The following is a 19431-nucleotide window of genomic DNA, read 5'->3' as shown; positions in this document are numbered from 1 at the left end:
CAGCTGTAAACGTAAACATTAGCTTTATAGCTAGGGAATGGGCCACCTTCCCTTCTGATCTCTTCCCTTTTCTCACTTTCTATTTTGTTATTCTTTTCCAATGCCTCAGTACACTGTCACTTCCTCCTAAGACCTCAAAGAAGTATATTTCGGGAGCAGTCAAAGAAGGAAACTGAGAGCAGAGAAGGGTGACTCAAAATCAACCCAGGAGGAGACGTTGCAGTAAATACATACTTACTAGATGACGTGCAGGCTTCAAAGGGATGGAAAAGGGACTGGGGAAACAACTGAAATTCAGTGTAGGTAATGGGGAAAATCACAGAAGGGATACACCACAGAACATGTGAAGCTGAGAAGAAAACAAATTTTGATTTATATATACTGTATAGACGATCTTCCCAGGTGACTCAGTGGTAAAGAACCTGCCTGCCAATTCAGGAGACTCTGGTTCGATCCCTGGGTCAGGAAGATCTCCTGGAAGAAGAAATGGCAACTGACTCCAGTATTCTTGCCTGGGAAATCCCATGGACAGAGGAACTTGGTAGGCTACAGTACATGAGGTCGCAAAGAGCTCTATAAAATGTAGCAACTGAGTGTGCATACCGTACAAACACCTTGGAAATATACAGTAAATATTTCAACTATTTATCATCTATGGATAAAGTTAACATCTACTCTGGGAGCAATACCGAAAAGTTCAGACAGTAGTAAGGTTCAAAAGCAGGTCAATGAGCCTAAACAAAATGCTTCATTTACACCTGAATCTGTAATCGCCACCTTGGCTTTGAGATACAGCTTTCTAAAAATGTATTTCTTTCCTCTTAAACTTGACTCTTGGGGCTCTTGGTCACCATCTATATGCCAGGTGGAGAGCTAAGCACCTTTACATAAAATATCTCTTGCCATCCTAATGATAAGTCTGGGAGAAAGGCTATATTTTTCCCACTACACAGAAGAAGCAACTGGGACTCAGACAGTAACGTGCCTGTGTATACTATGGCTTCCAAATTTAAACTCAAGATTTCTCCCTTTGAAGTTGAATGGCCTTCCTTTCTTACAGTGTTGCAGAAACCTCTAAACATCATGGTGAGTACAATGCTAGCCACACAGAAAATGAAAACTTCTTCTGTAGATACTGGGGGTTTAAGAAATATTGGTGATTGGGTGATTGGTTGACCAGTTTCATTTTAAAAGGCAAAGTAATGTACATTTGCCAGTGGGATGGGGAGGGGGCAGAAATCTAGTCAGTGGGAAGAACAGAGACATATCACAGCTTATTCACTCCCGTTTTCATATGAAGTTCTAGTTAGTTCTGCTTTTGTTACTGGTAAAGACGAAATCTCACCTTCCCCACAATTTGCCCAGATGCAAAGGCCAGGATGATGGCTGGCAACTCTTTGGCAGTAACCACACTTGTGCTGTGGTTCCTTCAGTTGAATTTAAATTCAGCTTGCATTTTATTCAAAGGAGACTCTTTCCTACTTTCATTTGAACTGAATTAATGCACAATAAATATACACATCAAATTTTCTAACTGTGGTGAAAAAAGGATATCCAAAGGTTATAGACTGTCAGTAAAAGCACATTACAGAACCTAAGTACTCAATTTCAAAAAGCCTTTTAACATAAATATTTCAAGATTATCAGCTTCGTTATCATTTCACACCAACAATTTTCATTTCCCAAACCTATTCTGACATTTGAAGGAACATTAAGAAAAAAAAATCTTTCTGCGTTATATCTGGCTACCACCATATAATGCCACTTAACAGTTGGTTTAGAATAAAGAAAAAGGCAGAGGAAGGTTGGCCACAGTGACTCAAATGAAACCTTTTCACTATTTCTTTTTGAGTTATGTTAGTGTTATCTGATGCAAAGAAACACAGCACACACACATGAACATACACACACATACCACTTCAAGATCCCATTCAAACCTATCAATTTGGCTCAAACATTTTAGAATTTAAAGATCCTGACCAAATGATATTGGAAACCCTTATTAAAGTAAATGGGCTGTGTAATTAGCAAAGCTGGACATTTCTTTGACCCTCTGACAGAGCGGATGTTTTTTGCTCCTCAGCAGTTGGGTAGGACCCTGTGTTCAGGGTCTTAGGTCATACAGAAGTGTTGGCAGAGTTCCATGCTACTGGAACTACAGGAAGACAATCCAATACATCTGTATAAAGGAGGAGTTGGCAGACGAGACGGCTGACAAATGGGAGCACACAAAATAAGCTTCATTAATAAATTGGGGAAAATTTCACAAATGAGTAAGGTGAATGATTTTTACCCAGCTTGGATATTAAACTAGAAAGAACACAACAATTACCCAGTAGAGAAAATCAGATTCTATTTAGAAAGTTTCAAAAATAAATAATAGTTATGTTACTATCATAAAAGCTACTTATATTTGAAAGCATTTTATAAAATCTGGAAAATATATAAGAGGCCCCATCATTTGTTCTACCCTCTGTCTGGGGAATTTTTATACTCTATGATATATCAAAAGTTCCAAATACTCTCATTGGAGTTTCAACCACATCAGTTTGGAAAGCACAAAACTATCTCTGGGGAAATGTCAGTTGCACCCATTAGAGGCCTTGTACACTTTCATACAGGCTGATCACAGGAGTCTTTAGTACAGAGAAATCCCAAGGGCTGCCCAGGGCACTCCTTTGCTGTGTTCTCAGTGTGAGGTCCCGGGGTAATTTGACTGTCTTACAGAAATGGGATCTGGAAGACTGAAACCCCAGTTTGACCCTGAAACAGGGCTTGGACAACTTCCTCAGTCCTCCAGGTTCTGTCACCTCATTAGCTGTTGTTCAGTCACTCAGCATGTCTGACTCTTTGTGATCCCCTGGCCTGCAGCATGTCAGGCTTCCCTGTCCTTCCCCATCTCCTGGAATTTGCTCAAACTCATGTCCATTGAGTCAGTGAAGCCATCCAACCATCTTGTCCTCTGTTGTCCCCTTCTCCTCCTGCCTTCAATCTTTCTTAGCATCAGGGACTATTCTAATGAGTTGGCTCTTTGCATCAGGTGGCCAAAGTATTGGAGCTTCAGCTTCAGCCTCAGTCCTTCTAATGAATATTCAGAGTTGATTTCCTTTAGGATGGACTGGTTGGATCTCCTTGCAGTCCAAGGGACTCTCAAGAGTCTTCTCTAACACCACAGTTCAAAAGCATCAATTCTTGGGCACTCAGCCTTCATTATGGTCCCAACTCTCACATCCATACATGATTAATGGAAAAACCATACTTTTGACTAGATGGACCTTGTTGGCTAAGTAATGTCTATGCTTTTCAATACACTGTCTAGGTTTGTCATAGCTTTTCTTCCAATGAGCAAGCATCTTTTAATTTCGTGGCTTCAGTCACCATTTGCAGTGATTTTGAAGCCTGAAAAAATAAAGTTTATCACTGTTTCCACTATTTCCCCAACTATTTGTCATGAAGTGATGGGACTGGATGCCATGATTTTAGTTTTTTGAATGTTGAATTTTAAGCCACCTTTTTCATGCTCCTCTTTCACCTTCACCAAGAGGCCCTTTAGTTCCTCTTCGCTTTCTGCCATAAGTCATATGAGGTTATTGATATTTCTCCCGCCAATCTTGATTCCAGCTTGTGCTTCTTCCAGCCCAGCGTTTCTCGTGATGTACTCTGCATATAAGTTAAATAAGCAGGGTGACAATATACAGCCTTGATGTGCTCCTTTCCCAGTTTGGAACCAGTCCATTGTTTCATGTCCGGTTCTAAGTGTAGTTTCTTGAGATGGATACAGGTTTCAGAGGAGGCAGGTAAGGTGATCTGGTATTCACCATTCCTTTAAGAATTTCCCAGTTTTTTGTGATCCACACAGCCAAAGGCTTTAGTGTAGTCAAGTAGAAGTATGTTTTTATGGAATTTTCTTTATTTTTCTATGATACAATGGATATTTGCAATTTGATTTCTGGCTCTACTGCCTTTTCTAAATACAGCTTGAACATCTGGAATTTCATGGTTCACGTACTGTTGAAGCCTTGCTTGGAGAATTTTGAGCATTACTTTGCTAGCATGTGAAATGAGTGCATTTGTGCAGTAGTTTGAACATTCTTTGGTATTGCCCTTCTTTGGGATTGGAATGAAATTTGGTATTTTCTAGTCCTGTGGCCACTGCCGAGTTTTCCAGATTTGCTGGCATATTGAGTGCAGCACTTTCACAGCATCATCTTTTAGGATTTGAAATAGCTCAGCTGGAATTCCATTATCTCCACTAGATTTGTTCATAGTGATGCTTTCTAAGGCCCACTTGACTTCACATTCCAGGATGTCTGGCTCTAGGTGAGTGAGCACACCATTTTGACTATCTGGGTTGTGAAGATCTTTTTTGTACAGTTCTTCCGTGTATTCTTGCCACCTCTTCTTAATATCTTCTGCTTCTGTTAGGTCCATACTGTTTCTGTCCTTTACTACCTCATTTGGAACACTGAATTATCTGTTTCATGGGACTGTTGTGTTTATGGGATTAAATAACTTCTGAAAGTGATATGCACATGAGAGCTTCTCCAGAAGTCTTCCTGGACTGGTGAAGATGGAACTGAAAAATCAGGGAACAATGAATTCTGCAGACATAATTCTCAAACTTTGGTGAACATAAAAATATTATCTAAAGAGCTTGCCAAAGAATGTTCATTCTAAAAATTCTGATTCAGTAAATCTGAACTAGGCAGACCTTGGTAACAAATACCTTAGGTGAATCTGATGTAGTTGGTTCATGAAGCCATACACTGATAAATAGATTTGGAATATAATACTCTAGCCAAATTTGAAAACAGATTGATTTATGTGGATCATCAGACATTTCTTTCAATATCTTTCCTCTCCTTCAAATCTTCAGGCTTCCAAAGCCCCCTAATTCTCATCTAGAATGAATTCCCCAAGCTCCCCTCCTAAATAGAACTATATCAACCTTTCACATCCAAGTAGTGAGACATCCAAGTTTGAAGAACACTACATATTTTCTCTTGCCTATTCATTGTAAAATTGGGTAATAAAAGGGGTTCACCATTTTACATATTGAAAATGTAAGATTTTGAGTTTGGGAATACTTTCATGGGAATCAGGTCCTATTGCCCAGATGATGTGTTAATATAATTCACAACTGTTACTTATTCTTTCACAAAGTTGAGTCATGAATATTTATCCCTGGAAGAGATCTTAGTGGTTATCAGTATTATTCATTTGTTTTACAGCTAAAGAAACTGTAAACTATACTATCTGGCTTATCCTCCAACCTAGAAACTTCACAAATAAAGAAGTTTCCCATCCAAGGGAAGCCTACTGAGAGGCAAGTCTACAGGCAGAAGAATTTCCCTGTGAACCATGTTTCGTTTCCCTGTGTCAGAAAGGAATCCATTGTCTCAGGGATTTTCCTGCTGGCCCAGTGGTTAAGACTCCACACTGCCATTGCAGGAAACATGAGTTCAATCCGTGGTGGGGTCACTAAGATCCTACATGCCACACAGTACAGCTAAAAATTAAAAAAGGAATCTAGTGTTTTAAATTATAATCATAATTTCTTCATATAAATAGAATGCAGGGCATTGGAGTTATTACTTCTTTCATAATGTCTTAACTCATGGGATATTAAAGTAGGATCATGGATTCATCCCACAAAGGAATAAGCTCCTCCAATAGAACAAAATTCCCCAGAACTTTTTTACTTCAAGAATCGAAAGTCTTGCATTCAAGAGAATTAAAAGTTATTTTCTCTGAAAAAAGTTTCTCTGCCATGTTCCATTGTAAAATCTGGATGCCTTTGGGTAACTGCTGCTTTGCGTTTTCCCCCCATTTTCTTTCCGAGTAACAGAAAACTTAGAGCGGATGCTATTTTTAATATGAATCCTCATGTGCTGTTTTCATGGATTACCTTTGCACTTTTCAGAGTAGGTTTTTCTAACCCAGGCCCATATAACCACAAAGATCCCTAGAACTCTTGCTTCAAATTCTTTTCACTGTGAATCTTTGAAAGATATTGATTCTGCAAATGTGAAAAATTAATTTATCAAAAAATAGCACACATAAAATTGGGACTGGCAAGAGAAATCCTAAGAATATTGTTTTAACTGGAAGTTGTACCATTAACTGTTACAACTTACTGTATTCCTGTTACGGCTCTTTGTGATGTATTTATCACTGTGTAGGAACAGTTTAATCTACTCCATACAGAGAGCAGTAGGAGTGCTGTTTTTCTCAAAATATGATGTCCCTCGCCACAAACAACTGATCTAAATTTCTTGCAGGTGGCAGGTCTCACTTTTTTTTTTTCTAAAAGGAAATAACCCTTCTCTGAAAGTCAAATTTGTTTTTAAAGCTGCGGTGTCTTTAACCACTTTTTTTTTCCAGTTTTTCAGTTGACACATTGTCATGACTTACGGTAGGTTGCATCAATCATTCTGGGTTCCTACAGAAAATATTTTGTGGTGGTGACTATCCTAGGCAAGAAACGAAGTGCCCTTTGCGGGTGAGTGCGCAGGTACCTCTGATTTCTTGCCAAATCATTCAGAATGCCACAAATCCATTAAATCTCTCCACAGGGAGGAAAAAAATTCCCGCATCCTAGAGAGAGAATTTATGAGTTCATTTCAATCACCACAAATGAAAGCCACCCTTAATATTCATTAGAGATTTTACGGTGGCAATATGCATTATCTATTCCTATGCCCCTCTGAAAGGCCAATTTCTCTTGAAACCTTACATGGCTTCAAGCCACTCTTTGTAGAAACAATGGCCTATGTCCAAGTGGAGTCAAAGGAGGCAAATGGATGACATTTCCTCATCCACTGGTAATGATTCCATTAAGGCATTGTGGTGGTTATGAGTTTCTAAGTTTTAAAAATGAAAAGAGAGATTTGGAAGGTGTGGTGATGTCACTGGATTACTTCCCCACTGTCATCTGTGACCATCTGTCCTAAAGCGAAAGGGGATTTTCTATTTGCATCACAAAGGATGACTTTCAAAACTGGCGTTTCTTTCCTTTGGAGAAATGTGCTCTCTGGAGACACGAGTCTGTGAGCCTCAGAACTGTTCATCTCTTCTTTCTATCCATTAGAGTTCAAGGCACCATCTTCTGGCATCGATTTTTCCCTTCCCATCTATTTCATTACTGTATGGAAAGCAATCTTGTCAAAACAGACACTTAAGCATATATCTCATACCTCAACAAATAAACAAGAAACAGACAAAAACCCCAAACCATTAGCTTAAAACACTCCTTGCATAGCTTCCCAATGCTTTCAGGAGATGGACAACAAAATTCTGCGTAACTTATGAGGCCATAAGGGGTCCGGTCCTCCCTCAGTCCTTCAGAATTGCCTTGCATTTCATCTCCTTGCTTTCTCTCCCGGTCATGCTAACTCTCATTCTGGCCTCTAACTCTCATAACTAGCCTCTTTTTGGCTACTTCACTCCTGCTTTTGACATCAGATTGAAGCTCAAACATCCTCATTCCTGAGAGTGTTTCCTGACTCCTTGCCCAGATCAAATTTACCTATTACAGGCTTTCCATAGAGCCGTGTGGCACTCACTCACAGATTTCATCAAAGTTATCATTTTTATTTGAGTGGTTACTTCTATTTTTGTCTCTCATTGGACTATGAGGATGGCAGTGTTTGTTCTGCCCAACATTTTATCTTCCTTATCAGGCACACTGTAAATACTTCAAAACAAACTGTTGAGTGAATAAATAAATGAGTTCCTGACTTTAACCTATTTTTTGCCCTGGCTGAAAATCTCTTTCAATCGGTGAGATGAGGGCTTCAGTTTGGGTTGAGCTTGAGATGAAGGCAAATAGGCCATATTTCTAATCTAATTATTCATCAATGTGGTTGTATTTAATAGCTAGGAACCATGAGATGCATAAAGATCTTACACTGAATATTCATAAGGGTTTTAAGAGTGAATTCAACCAGTTGCTTTGCAACTTCCCAGGAAAGACAGGGGACATGAATTTCTTTCCATCATTTTTCATTCTCTTAGGAAAAAGGTGTGTTATGCCTGAGAGTTATATTCTGACTCTAAAATAAAATATGACATGCATAAGTGATATGATTATGGAAAAATACATGAAAGGAGTTTTAAAAAGCTAAAATGATTTTACATCTGTAAGATGCTGCTGATATGCTGATGCAGTGATGGTCTGGGGAGTCAAAAAAGGGCCATGCAGAGCCCAGTACGTGTACCCTGAGTCCCACTTCCTTTTTGTCTGCATGTCTCAGAGGTTCACAAGCCTGGGGTCACGCACTTCTGGGGAGCTATAAACAGTGGTCTTACCCTACTGGAGCTAGGCAATTCTGGCTTTTTTATCTATAGGGAGAAAATTGGGCAAGCTATATTTACAAATCTTAAAAATTAGTGAAAACTAGTAAATGTGCATTTTCTGTAATATTATCGCATATGATAAGAAATTGCTGAGAATTACTAATGGAGAGACTCCAACATCACCCATCACTCCTGGTTGCTCAGATGGTAAAGCGTCTGCCTGCAATGCGGGAGACCCAGGTTTGATCGCTGGGTCAGGAAGATCCCCTGGAGAAGGAAATGGCAACCCACTCCAGTACTCTTGCCTGGAAAATCCCACGGACAGGGGAGCCTGGTAGGTTACGGTCCATGGGATCACAAAGAGTCAGACACGACTGACTTCAGACTTCACTGCTGGAGAGACTCCAACATCAGGTATGTGTCTTAGTCATTTTGTGGCCCTGCAGCCCAGAGCAAGAACTGATGTATCATAAACATAATGTTTTTCACTGAATGAAAAGGAAATAATTATAAACACATAATTATAATCTGTATTATAATTAAAGAGTAGTAACTGTCCCTAGAAATAGTAGCTCTTCTTCATTAAGTTCCAACTGTGTGTCAGGTATAGTTAAATACTCTATATCCAGTTCTTTATAAGAACTCCACAGAAAGATCTTCATTGTGTCTATCTGGATAAAAAACTGAAACTCAGGGATATCAAGTAATTTAGCAATCACAAGAACTGTAAGCAGTGATGCCACAGTTTAAGACCAGGCTTATTTGGCTCCAAGACTTGTAGTTTCTACCATGTACAGCTCCTCTTTGCCACCATGTTTATTTTTTATTTCTGCTTAACAATTTAAAGACAACTTAGTGATAGGAAAAGCCTGGATTGAGAGTTAGGAGAGTTAGGTTACCACCTCTGCCATCATCTGCCATGGGACCCCCAGGAAATTCACTGAATCTTCATGTGTCTCAATTTCTCCATTTCTAGGATGAAAGAATGCTTTTTCCTAGTAACAAGGCTAGTATATGTGAGGGACTTCCCTGGTGGTCCAGTGATTAAGAATCTGACAATGCAGGGGATACACGTTCTATCCCTATTCAGGGAACTAAGATTCCACATGCTGGGGGGCAGCTGAGCCCACGTGCCACAACTTCTGAGCCCAGGCTCTGGAGCCTGGGAGCCACGACTGCTGAGCTCACACGCCTAGAGCCCATGCGCTGCAAGAGAAGCCGCCACAATGGGAAACCCGAGCACCACCGGGAAGAGTAGCTCCCACTTACACAGCTAGTGAAAGCTTGTGCGCAACAATGAAGACCTCAGTTCAGTTCAGTTCAGTCGCTCAGTCATGTCCAACTCTTTGCAACGCCATGAATCATAGCATGCCAGGCCTCCCTGTCCATCACCAACTCCCAGAGTCTACTCAATCTCATGTCCATCGAGTCAGTGATGCCATCCAACCATCTCATCCTCTGTCATCCCCTTCTCCTTCTGCACAGCCCAAATAAATAAGTACTTTCCCTAGAAAGTACTTTCAAAAAAATGAAATGTGAGAAAAGTTATATTGCATCTCAAAAACAGGAACTTTAAGCAATTAGGCCCCTATGGTTGAATCATTTCATTTTATGTCATTTCATTTATGTTTCATCATTTCAGTATATTTTATATCATTTCATTTTATACTGCAAGTTAGGAACTAACATCTTCATTTTTTACAGATAAGGAAGTCTGGATACACTACTAGCCTAAGCTCGAAAGTTACAAAGCCATGATTTTTGCAGGAAAACTTCAGACTCTTACAGATTTGGACTTAAAATCTAGTTCTGCATGCTACTGCTACATTACATAAATGATTTAATCTCTTTTACCATTAAAATGGGAGTAGTAATACCACCTAACTGAGTCATAACACAAAGATAGCATATATAAAACACTTGAAATAGAGTCAAATGCTAAGTCAACAGAGACTATGGTTGTCATTATATAGACATGTCTACATGATCAGACATATCTACTTTGGCCTCCTGATGTGAAGAACCAACTCATTAGAAAAGATCCTGATGCTGGAAGAGATTAGGGGGAGGAGGAGAAGAGGGTGGCAGAGGATGAGATGGTTGGATAGCATCACTGACTCAATGGGCATGCTTCTGAGTAAACTCTGGGAGATAGTGAAGGACAAGGAAGCCTGGTGTGCTGCAGTCCATGGGGTTGCAAAGAGTCAGACACAACCTAGAGACTGAACAACAACACATGATCAAAACAAGATCTGAAAGGTGGCACCTAGTGTGTGTGTGTGTGTGAGATGGGTGATGGTGGCAGAAGAGGCTGTCTCCATACCACAAAGCCCCCTGCTCTTCTGCACCCCCCACAATCCTATTTAAACTTCACCCACCCATTTGTCAAAGCAGGATTTTGTCCTTTGAAATGGCACTCAAAAGGATTTTAAGAAATAGTTCTTCTTGAGTGACAGAAGCCTTCTTAGTTCCTGAGAATAGAAAACAGACATTTTGGTTCATGAAGAAGTTTTCATGATCAGAGGAACCTGGCTGTAACTCAAGAAAAGTCTGTATTCACATACACGGTTGCTAGTTCAGAAGATGAGGAAGTACCCAGGACAGAGGAAGTGCAGTTGGTCAGGAAAACAGAGAGCAATAAAAAACGAAACCTAAAATAGCTTATGTAAAAAAAAAAATATAGAAATAACATCAACAATGGTCATCTGAAAAGTGAAAAGAGAGCTAATTTGAAAAAGCTGAAGGAAAATCTCTTTGTACTAATCTCTTTCTGCACATGGGATATACCTTTCTTGGTGTCCCCTCATAACCCAAAAACTGAAGATAGAGAGGAGCCTTTAAGATCATTAATAGCCATCTTTCTAAAGATGAAGATGCAGAAGACCATGGAGATTAAGCAGCCTGATCCAGAGAGATGCCAGTAAGTAGTGAGCTCATACCTGACTTTCCTGGCTCAAACCTGTGCTCCTTTGATGTACAACATCGCTTCTGACATATCTGGCTGTGCACTCAAAATATGACATGGTCTTTAGCTTGCTTAGCAGTATTTGAATTATGAGCGTGTTTCTCTGGCACAGAAGAAATTCTACCAATACTTGGGACATTCTCCAAGGCTCATTATATAAAATGCCCTAACATTTAGACCTCTCTCTTTGCAAGGGTCAAGGTCCAGCTTTAGATTGGCTTTATTCTGCTGAAACATGCAGAAGAGTTAAACTCTCAGGAAGGAGGAACTTGAGGTCTCCCGTGGTCAATGAACATAAATGGGTCCCCTCTTCAGACTGATATTTGTTTTCCTCCTTTGTCTATTTGAGAATCCAGAGAAACAAAGTTCGTCTTGATTGTAGAAGCCAAAATGTAATTATAATTAATTATCATGGATCCTATATCATTATCATAAGAGCGATTGTAAATTACAAACATTTTATGATGACCTTAGAGATATTTTATTATGGGGTGTACCAATTCAACTTTCTCCTTAATTTGATGCACTTGAATAAACAAGCACAAAGGAAAAACAACACCAGCAACAACAAAACAGAGAAAAGTGAGGCAAACCCTTAAGGCCATTCATGAAAAAGAGATTCTTGGTTTCTGTAACAGTTCTAGGACTGACACAGATCTGTTGTTGTCACAGATATTCAGAAGGTTTGTAAAATTGAGAAAAGCCAAACACCAACCCAAATAATTAGATTCGCTACATTCTACATTGCTCAGATTCAAAAGTCTAGTTTAGTGATACCTCTAGTTATCCTGGACTTTTAGAATATGATTTTACACTTATAGAGCCATTACATTTTCTCATTTTATTTTTATATTCATTATACAGGATTTCATTATAAAAGACGTTTAAACATTTCATAAACATTTACAATTTACTCTCTTCAAATTCAGCCTAAATAATTTCCATAAATCTGATATTTTGCACTATTATAATATCTCATTTTTTAAGTGTTTCTTCTATAAACTCTCTTTTTTCATGTAAATGTGCTTGTACATCTGGCCGGATCTCTTCCAGGATTATTTTATGTACAATTAGTACCATATGTTTCCCATCTTTGTGAATTTTTATACAAAGAATTGTGATTATTTGTTTTTCTTTTTTACATTTTTTAAATAAGACCCTATAAATTCTCAATGGGCTTCCTTCGTGGCTCAGCTGGTAAAGAATCCACCTGCAACGCGGGAGACCTGGGATCGATCCCTAATTTGTGAAGATCCCCTGGAGAATGGAAAGTCTACCCACTCCATTATCCTGGCCTAGAGAATTCTGGGGCTATTCCATGGGGTCTCAAAGAGTCAGACACAACTGAGCAACTTTCACTTTTACTTTCAAACTCTCATTACAGATATAAAATGGTAGATTTCCCTCCTCCACACACACTCATTTAGAGCCTAAGTGGCTTAGGGGGCACTTGATATGAATTAGCTAAATCAGTGAATACATGGATGAATGAATAAATGAATGAATGAATAAACTGTTGCAGCATCTTCTGTTTTTCAAATTCTTCTCTTGGGTAAATATTAATTCTCCTTCCCTCAAACATTATATTGGCTATAATTAAACATCTGTCACATAAAATACTCATCATTAATTGTTTTTTCTTATTCATTTAGGGCCTTAACATTATTTTTATTACCTTGATTCTCAAGTTAATTAATTTCAGCACAAAGTGTAGTAGGTATAAATATCTTCTGGTACTTTTCTATCCCATTTTCCTGTTTTTCCTTTTGAATTTCTCAGTCCAGATGATCATTTACTCTGCCTTCCTTTTCACATGTCCAAATCTATTAATTAAAACCTGTTCTCTTTCCACACCACGAGAATTCCAAGGTAAACAGATAAAAGTTTAAAGCTGTTCTAACAAACAGCGTTTGCTGTTGGAGTTGGACACAAGGGCATTAAACCATGAGGAATTATGCATTGATGGCTCAGAGCCTGTCTTCCTCTGGGTGGACATGGGAGCAGTCAACTTGGTATATCATACACTGAACCTGTAAAAATAGTAATACCCTCAGCAGTGGGACCACAGAGACTTTTTGTCAGGAGTCTAACCTCACTAACATACAGAGAAAATAATAGAACCTATGAAATTAATTTTTCTTTTTTCCTAAACCATGCCCCTCCTTATTCTCTTTTTACTGCTTCTCTCAATCCTCATTCCTTTTTACACATTTTTTCCTTCAAAGTGTACACTATGAATTCTTACTTGACCATATATATATATATTGAACTTCCATACTATTCATCAAATAGAGAAGAAAAGAAGATACAAATTTGAAAAACACTATAAATAAAGTGATAAAGATGGGGAAAAATCTGGATTTGGCAAAATGATGGTATCACTTTGCTAATAGCAGTGTGTGTGTGTGTACATGTGTGTGTGTGAAGGAGACCTGTGAGGATCTAGTTAGAAGGCAGATTAGGTCAATGAGTTTGCTTTTGACCCTGTAGGTGTTGAGGAGACACTTAAAGGTTTGTAAGGGAAGCAGTAATATTATTAGGTTTGAGCTTCAGAATCATTATTCAGGTAGCATTAATCAGGTAGATTAGTCAAGGAAATTAACCTGGTAGATTAATCTGGTAATGATGTGTCATGTTGATTGAAAGAGGTAGGCCAGCATCAGAGAGACGGAGAGATTGCCAAGGTTGAGACTAGGAAGACAAAAGATAGGCACAGATAGCTTTTCTCCCACAGATCAGTAGTTTTGGAGGGGCAGTATTGAAACTCTGAAATCACTTAGCGGTGGGGCTGTATGACCCAAGAACATTTTCCCAGGTCATTAATTAGAGCACCCAGTACTCCCTATTTGAATGAGAAGATTCATGTAAAATCTTTGTTCCTTTACTTCCAGGTTAACATTAGCACACATTCTGATCCTCTCACTGAAACAGTTCAGTAAAGAAATCGTCCACTCTCCACACTCTCTTTTGGTGCAGTTTTGAAGGGTTCACGTAATACTCCAATAAGACCTTCTAGCTTCACTCTTCTCATTCTCTTCTAACATATATAAAGATGCATGAAGTAGAGATTTGTTTATGTTCCCACCTTGAGATTTTGTATATAAACTTCACTCATTTTTCTTTGACCTCCATGAAATTTTGTTTCTCATTATCATTTTTCTCTCTACACTGCATTTCAATTCTTCTCTGTGTGGGTTTCTGTTGTATTCTCTGAGGACTTTGACTTTCCTCCTTCTGAAAACTTTTGTTATTATCATTTTTAAATATGTCATACTATTTTTATAAAATAGATTTCAAAGCATTTCAGACACTTAAAGGGAAAAACGGATATCTGTTCCTCTTTTTCGTGTCAAGATTACTTCCATTTCTTAATCTGAAAAACTGTTTATTCTCAAAAATCTGAGAAAATAATCCCAGATTTGGAAAAATATATTAGCTGCTATTGTATTATTTTTTAAAATATTAGATTAAAGGAAGACCTCATCACCTTTGCAACACACAAACTTTATTCTTTCTTGTCCTTATTCCTACCAAGCCTACGGCTCACTCTCTTTTGTTGTTTCAAGTTTTTAGCATGCCGCATTTCATAAGTACTCTTCAATCACTCTTCTTGTAAGTTGATTGTAAACACTTGGCTTCAATATTATTTTTGATTGCTTTCATTGTTATCTTTCTTAAGATGCATCTGAATTCCCTCTCAACACCACTCATCACGGATATTAGAAAAGACTGGCATCCTTATGTAGCTTTCCTTTCACATTTCTCTTGTGGTGTATTTGCTTTCATAAATCTCATCTTTTGTCTTTCTCAGTTTATAGCAATTCTATAATCACATCTCTCTCCCCACTCCTCAGATCCCATAGACCTTACAAACAACTAAACCACACATTAAATATCTGTGTGTCTCATTCTCCCCCTCTTGACTTTTGTGAAGAGTCATTCACAAAGAATACATTTCCTTGTCTGGATTCAGCTTGTTTATGGTATTTCAACTGAGTAAAATGTTGCTACTTTCCAAGCCCAGCACAAGCTCTGGACTCTGATTTGGGTATAAATATCACCTGCTATTGACAGAGTCCTGACACCGTTTCATTTAATCATCCCAACATCCCTTGTGTAGTAGACCTTGATAACCTTGTTTTACAAATGAGTGCTTTCAGTATGCAAAAAGTCACGCAGAGGAAAAGAAATGAGTAGGATCTGAAACCAATACAGAATTGAAATTTTTTCATTAAAGAGGGTAAGGAGTTTGCCCAATCTCACTCTGCTAGTGATGTCAGAGTTGGCATTACACCCAGCTCTAGAAGAACTAGATTTTGAGAGTTTGAGCCTGAAGTTGGTTAGCAGGGAGATGTATCTGGAGGAATGAGGACTGTCTGAAGACAAGTCAATTTCAGGCTGCCTCAAAACTGATACAATGATGAGATCAAAGATACAGGAATCCATTATTGTTGAGATTTCTGAGATCAAGAAACTAATTAGTGGATTAGTTTTATTTCTCCCAAAATGTGGGGTTTAGGCCCTGCTCCAACATATCTGCATATGTTGGTATATTTAGAAAAAAAAAAAATCTGGTCACTGCTGACTACCTGTCATTGATAGCAACACTCATTTGAGAAGACTTTTTCCTCAACACTATCTGCCTTCTGTATCTTGCCTAGAATGAAAGTAACTTTAACCCAAATAAAAGCCCTGAAATTATTACAGAAAAATATCAGATATGTTAAAATGAAACTAGATAGTTTTACTTGCTCTTATTATAGAATATATATGTAAAATATAAACATAATACTTTTCCCTCATTCAACTACTTTTACTCTATGTCTCAAATCCCTGAGTGCAAGTGGTCTCATCAAAGTTACCAAACCAATTTAACTCTAACATGTTCTTGAACCCTCTGTCCAAGTCCACTGAGGTTTTCCTGTTACAAATGCTGAACATTACCATCTGAAACTCTGAGCATTCTGCAGATAGGTTTGACTTTCTATAGATAAAACTTATTTACTTAATCATTTAGCTATGTACTAAAATAGACAAAATTACCTAAGTAAAAAAAAAAAAATTACTATGCATACACACCTAAACCAAGACACACACCCACAAACACTCATACAGAAACATGATAATAGAGTTTATATATGATGCTTTCAAATTGTGGTGCTGAAGAAGACTCTTGAGAGTCTCCTGGACTGCAAGATCAAGCCTGTCTATCCTAAAGGAAATCAACCCTGAATATTCATTGAAAAGACTGATGCTGAAGCTGAAACTCCAATACTTTGGCCACCTGAGGCAAAGAGCTGACTTACTGGAGACGACCTGATGCTGGGAAAGATAGAAGGCAAAAGGAGAAGAGGGTGGCAGAGGATAGCCACTATCCTCTGGATAGCATCACCAACTCAACAGACATGCATTTGGGCAAACTCTGGGATATAGTAAGGATAGGCAAGCCTGGCATGCTGCAGTCCACGGAGTCACAAAGAGTCAGACACAACTTAACAACTGAACAACAACAATGACTGCATTAATATAGAACAGTTAGACAATGAAGAAGTAATTTTTTTCTCTAGATCTATGGTAACAAAGTCTATTGGTTTCTAAAACTTCTATTCATTTAGTCAGCAAATGTTACTCAAATATTTGAGTGCCCATGACATTCTGCTTCCCTGGTGACTTGGTGGTAAAGAATCACCTGCCAATGCAGGAGACACAGGTTCTATCCCTGAGTTAGGCAGATCCCCTAAGAAGGAAATGGCAACCCACTCTAGTATTCTTGCCTGGGAAATCCCATGGACAGAGGAGCCTGATGGGCTACGTGTAGACATAGGGTTGCAGAGTCGAACATGATTGAAACTACATAATTTTAGTTTCTCTATTACCCCCTGAAGTAGGAAAGGGCAACCCATTCTAGTTTTCTTGCCTGGAACATTCCATGGACAGAGGAGCCTGGCAGGCTACAGTCAATGGGGTCTCAAAGAGTTGCAAACAGTGACATTCTAGAGACTAGGGAGAATTTAAACATAAATTATTTATAGCAAGTAAACTAATGCCCAACTCATCCTGCTACAGGAAGGAGTGTGATAAGCTCCATGAAGATAGGGCCAATGCATTTATTATTTGGCTCTGTGTCCCCAATGTCTAATATTGGGATGCTAATGTAGATTTAATGCCTATACAATGAAAGAAGAATACCCTTAAGTGATCTGGAAGTTCAAAGAAAAAAATTGCTTCTATCTGGTATAACCCAGGCAAGTTTTCTAGAGGACAAAGTATTTGATCTAAGTCTTATGGGTTAGGATGATGGTTTTAAAGGAAAGAGGACTATACCAGGCAGATGAATAACTTATCTGGTGAAAAAAAATTAGCACTCTTAAATCTTAAGAGTATCTGTGCTATATAATTTTAGTTTCTCTATTACCCCCCTGGAGTAGGGCATGGCAACCCACTCTAGTATTCTTGCCTGGAACATTCCATAGACAGGAGAGCCTGTGGGGCTACAGTCTATGGGATCACAAAGAGTCCGACATGACTGAACTACTGAGCACCTTTCATTTTACGATTGAGAATATTAAGCTTAAAAGGTTTCAATAATTTGCCCAAGTAGCAGAACTTGAATTCAAGCCCAGATTTGTCTAATCCAGATCATTACTCTTTCTTTTGTGCCGTACACCATTAGTTCAGTACGTGGGAAACACTATAATATATTAGCTGAAATCAGGATCCCTAGCATAGGACTGTGGAGGTTCTAGATTTTGGCTTCACAAATTGTTAGATCTGTGACATTGTACCTGTTACTTTTTTGTACCTCATCTTTCTCAATTGTAAAACAGGAAAGAATTAATATTAGAATATCACTCCCTACATTATAAGGTTGTGAGATTTAAATGAAATAATACATGTGATGTACTTATGAGACTAGCAGGCCCAAAGAAAATGCTCATTTAAATTAGTGGGATTCTTTACCATCTGAACCACTGAGCGACTAACACTTTCATGTATTAATTATCAGTGAAACTTCAACACACCAACAATAATTTAGGCAATTTAGCACACAACATGTTGATCTGAATAAACATCCTTTATCTTCTTTTGGTTAAAAAGAAATCTCTGGAAAACATTGTGTTAGTCGCTCAGTCGTGTCCAACTCTTTGCGACTTCATGGACTGTAATCTGCCAGACTTCTCTGTCCATGGAATTCTTGAGGCAAGAATACTAGAGTGGGTTGCCATGCCCTTCTAAAGGGGGATCTTCCAGACCCAGGGATCAAACCTGGTTCTCCAGCATTGCAGGCAGACTCTTTACTGTTTGAGCTACGCAGTAGTTTATTTGAACACAAGGGAATATATGCAATAGCAACATGACAGCAGAAGTCACTAGAGTTGCATTCTTTTTGGAAAGACAGCTCTAACTCTGCTCACTTTCCAGAGACTGGTAAATTTGACTGATTAGCACGTTTGTTATCTGTTTCTTTCCTGCTAGTACCAAGATCCAGATAAGATGATACATTTCCGTCGTTTTACAAACTTACCCATGAGTGTGGGAGATCCATATCTGTACAAGAAGACTTGAGATGGGGGTGGTGAGTGCAGTGGAAACAATTGTCCCACAGTCCAATCTGGTCAATCTGAAAATCAACATATGTCCACAACGGGTTTTCTGGAAAAGGTTTCCAGTTGTTCCACATCTGAACTTCACCTTCATTCTGGGATAGCATTTCTGCCAAGCTGCATCCAGCTGAAGCACTGGATCTAACCAGTGATGCAGAAATAGAATCCAATCTAATTTCCATTCCTTCCTTCCCCCTTGTGTTAACATTATTAACTTTCCTTTCTTGGCTTTTGGCTAATTTCATACAGGAAATCAATGTTTCATCTTCATCTCCTGAATGATAAAGAAAAATAAGTTAAAGAGGTAAGTCTAATAATTTTGCACATGTAGAAATTATGAGTATTATAATTCCCTTTATATAATAGTAATGAATGAACATTACAGGTTAAACCAGAAAATCATACAATTTTACAAAATAATTTTAAATTAGCATTTCTTTAAAGAGTATGTCTTTGGTATATCAAGTGATTTGTTTTGTAAAAATAGATTTACCTAACTTTTTTTGGAAATTGTGTATAAAGATTAAAGCCAGTTTGATTAGAATCCATGTGGAAATAGTGTAC

General features: G+C 38.4%; 1 protein-coding gene across 1 annotated transcript in view; it reads right to left on the bottom strand.

Annotated features, from left to right (window-relative positions):
- The window catches only part of SAMSN1 (SAM domain, SH3 domain and nuclear localization signals 1), a 93628-nt gene extending 74564 nt beyond the window's left edge, over positions 1-19064 (bottom strand). Inside the window, exon 1 of the mRNA XM_043448955.1 lies at positions 18789-19064. Coding sequence (XP_043304890.1) covers positions 18789-19049 — 261 coding nt within the window. The 5' untranslated portion in view covers positions 19050-19064. The remainder of the gene's footprint in view (positions 1-18788) is intronic.
- Between the last annotated feature and the right edge of the window lie 367 nt (positions 19065-19431).

This window comes from Cervus canadensis, chromosome 27 (genome assembly GCF_019320065.1).
Source record: "Cervus canadensis isolate Bull #8, Minnesota chromosome 27, ASM1932006v1, whole genome shotgun sequence".
In the NCBI taxonomy this organism is placed as follows: domain Eukaryota; kingdom Metazoa; phylum Chordata; class Mammalia; order Artiodactyla; family Cervidae; genus Cervus; species Cervus canadensis.
The sequence above is the reverse complement of the archived record's forward strand: the minus strand, read 5'-3'. Positions and strand labels throughout refer to the sequence as shown.